Raw genomic sequence first — 3674 nt, 5'->3', positions numbered from 1 at the left:
GAAAATCCATGATTGTGAGAGCTCTACCCCTTATTGAGCCGATTCTGATCGAACTGAATTAGTCAAAATCTATTGGACTTCCAGATATCACGGTGCACATTGAGAATTTCCGATGCATAGGACTGGCAGCAAATGTTGAGGCCCGATGTGTTGGTCCAGCAGGGAGGCCCAAATTCTGGGCTTTTGCATTTCACCAGTTTTTGTGTGTTCTATTTCAACTTTCCATGCTCTCACCATGAAACAAAGATTAATGCATGCAGGGGATCTTCCCTTGGCAGTATTACAATTTGATCTGTACAGGTATAACTATTCATATGATCGGCAAGCAAAAACTCCATATTCGTAGAGAATTACGGACCGATAAATCTGAATTTCCGGGTACTTCTTCGTTGCTTATGAGCTACGGACTCATAATATGTGTGTAGCTAACCTCCGACATAACCGTTAAAAAGATTATGACCGTAAAAAGAAAGAAGTAAAGCATAGTATGTCCTGAAGGAGTCATTGGCAAGCAAACTCTGCTGGCATCAGCCAGCATGCGGATGTTAGGGAGGTCAGAGTGTGTTTTCGAAAAATTCTGCAAGTTATATTCTGTTGGATTGGCAGCTCCGCGACATAAAGTACTTCATATTCAAAGAACTTTTATAAGAAACAGGAAAAGAAAATTACGATTTCTTCATCATCTCCATATGGACCTCTTCTATCTCTTCGAGCAATGGGAGTCATAATCCTCGGAGGAAATTTTATTCAAGTGTGAGCGTATGTATCACGTCGTCCATGACGCAGCCTGTCTGAATACAAAATTGCGGGCTAGTGGATAAGAAACGTGTGAGCTAACCACCCTGTGAACTTTCCCAATCAAAAGTTGCCCTTTTTGCGATGGATTTCTTTCAGCCTAATTGTCCCCGATCGATTTGCCCAAATGGTTTCCTGAACCATCAGAAGGGTACGTCCGGATAACATACTTCGCACGGGAAAGATTATGGAAAAAGTGTTGTGTTGTCTTCCTTAGACTATTCATAGGCTTATCTGAAGAGGCGCCACACCTACTGATCCATTTCATTTAGAGATTTCAGGGCCATCCATTTAGGACCACATACATATTTCCCTCTCCCCCTGTTGCTTTCTAATCATATATGACTAAATAAAAAATGCATGGATGATGAGCCATCAGACTTCATCGAGCTTTTTAGATCAGATTGACTTGTAATATATATGGTAAGTTCGAATTGCACATAATAAGAAACAATTCAATTACTATTCAACGCATTGCGTGAGCTTTTGGATTTTCCTTATTAAGTAATCATATTGAACAGAGTAAAGAGAGGGAGTCTCGCGCGGTGACTATAACACTCAGCTCGTCTTGGTATATATATATATATATATATATATATATATATTTTTTTAACAACTTATTAGCTAATAAACTAATTCTTGTTCCGGGTGTTGCCTTGGCCTTAATCGCGAGAAGCTTTCAAGTACTTTTATATCTTAGCCCTGCAGGTAAATTTCGCCCACGCAACTGTCCAATGGTGAGAAGAAATTATGACTGGAATCTCTCGCATCTGAGTTCAATCAGCAAGCAGCGGGCAAATGTTGACTAGGGTGAAATTCGTGAACTTTGCCCTCTTGATTGAACTCTTAGATGAATGGATCAATCGAAAGCACTAAATTAATGTTTCCTGGGGACAGCTCAAAAACATGTGATTTTTGTGGAGCCGTTACATATTATTTTCTGTTTTAGTAACTGGAAAACAATTCCATAAAGTTATAATTATAGAACAAATATTAGTTGAGGAAAAGGACCAAAATGGCAATTTTCGCCGACATCATCAATAAACTGCATGGAAAAGCTCTCCGATACCTATCCAATTAAAGAAGAAAAGAAGAACTAATTTAACCCCAAAAAAAACTAGGGGAAAAAAAAAAGAGCTAAAATTTACATTTTAAACTAATAATTAGCAACTAAAGTCGATTGGTTCAAGCGATTCAGCGTTTGTTCCAGTTAAATAAAGTCTCGATTTCGAGTACTTGTGAATGCAGAAAATGTACGCTGTGAGAGCTTTTCCCCTCAGTGGGTCGATGTGGCTCGACTGGATTATTTCCGTGGTTCACTCAGAAAAAGAAAACTAATAATGAGCAAAACTCCTGAGAGGTTCCTTGCCTAATCAAATTCATACTAACTAATTAATTAGCCAGAATTTCCCATATCAGGTCGGGATCGAAGGACGGCATTTTGGAGAGGGAATAGACCTCGAATTCCGATTCCTCCGGGAACCCGATGGCGGAATCCACCGATGAGGCTGCTGAAGGCAGGGAACTAGCGCACTTCCACATCTCGTCCTCCTCTAAGACCGCCTGATTGCTCTCGGACTGCAATGGGCAAGACGAGGGCGAGCTCGAAGTCGAAGGAGGGGAGTCAGTCTTCTTTTCGTTTTTCTTCGAGCCTTTCTTGGCCTTGTCCCTCCTCACCTTCTGACAGATGGCTTGGATCTTCGCGTCGACTGCGGCCTTGAGGGAGTTAAGCCTCGAGGAATCCCCAAAGCCCAACTTGCTCGGGTCTTTGAGGTTCGGGAAGTTGAGGCGGGCGTACTCTCCTCGGAGCTTGTAGGCCGCCCTGTCGTAGGCATAGGCAGCTGCTTCGGCGGAGTCGTAGGTACCCAACCAGACCCTCATCCTGTTCTGGGGCAGCCTGATCTCGGCCACCCATTTTCCCCAGTGCCTTTGCCTCACTCCCCTGTACAGCTTCTTCTTGAGGCTGCTGCCGCGGCCGCCGTCATCGCTGTGAATCTGAGCAGCCGCTGCAGTGATCTTCGTCCCATCTCTGGGGTTTCTCAATCGCGTTTCCTCAGAGAATTTGTCAAGGATTTCCCGCTGCCGAAGGTAAACAGAGGAGCCTAAGGACTCCGGGCTCGGGCTTGCCATGATCTGGGGCGCCGGGTCACAGAACGAGAAGATCGAATCTAATGGGCTGGCACCGCTGTTTAGTATGAGCTGCGAGAGTGATGACTGGATGTCGATGGCGTCATGATACGAGAACGGGATCGGATATTGCTGCGCCGTCTCCATAGTTGAACGAAAAAACAGAGGAATTGCAGAGTAAAACAGAGGAAAGAATGGGAGGAACAGGGGCAATAAAAACCAGCCCTTTCCCTCCAAACAAATGGCAGAGAGAGAGAGAGAGAGAGAGAGAGAGAAGATGATCTTCAGAAGCTGAAGGAATTGAAAATTGGGAAATTGGCAGAAATGTTTGGGGGGGAGGAGTGAGTGAATTTTGGGGATGCAGAGTTTGGCTTCATGTATTTATAGCAGTAAATGAAGAGCAGAGCTGTTTTCACAACGAGAAGACCTCTCTTGAGTTCATGGCCTAAAGCTCTGACCCTTTCCCTCCAAGAACCACCTGGAATGACTTATTTACCCTCTTGGCTCATGGATGGGAAAATGTATGGACGTCTTTTACCGACTTCCATTTTCCCACTCCATAAAATCTCCTTTTAGAATGTGAACTCATCGTGAAAATGGCATACCATGCTAGTTTACGGCACTCGTGTGACATGATTTTGATTCAGAGATGGTAATGTAAAAGTCTGAATAGAAGAACTTAATATATAGACTTTTGACTATCATTAAAAGAACTAATGTAATCAAGTAGTTCAACATGACCTACACCAAGT

General features: G+C 43.3%; 1 protein-coding gene across 1 annotated transcript; it reads right to left on the bottom strand.

The window, feature by feature from the left end:
- Positions 1-1771: 1771 nt before the first annotated feature.
- On the bottom strand, positions 1772-3292 carry LOC116200806 (ethylene-responsive transcription factor ERF061-like). The gene has a single exon (XM_031531759.1). The coding sequence runs from the start codon at positions 3067-3069 to the stop codon at positions 2188-2190; it is 882 nt and encodes a 293-aa protein (XP_031387619.1). The 5' UTR covers positions 3070-3292; the 3' UTR covers positions 1772-2187.
- Between the last annotated feature and the right edge of the window lie 382 nt (positions 3293-3674).

This window comes from Punica granatum, chromosome 1 (assembly GCF_007655135.1).
Source record: "Punica granatum isolate Tunisia-2019 chromosome 1, ASM765513v2, whole genome shotgun sequence".
Taxonomy (NCBI): Eukaryota; Viridiplantae; Streptophyta; class Magnoliopsida; order Myrtales; family Lythraceae; genus Punica; species Punica granatum.
This window is presented reverse-complemented; position numbering and strand designations above follow the sequence as displayed.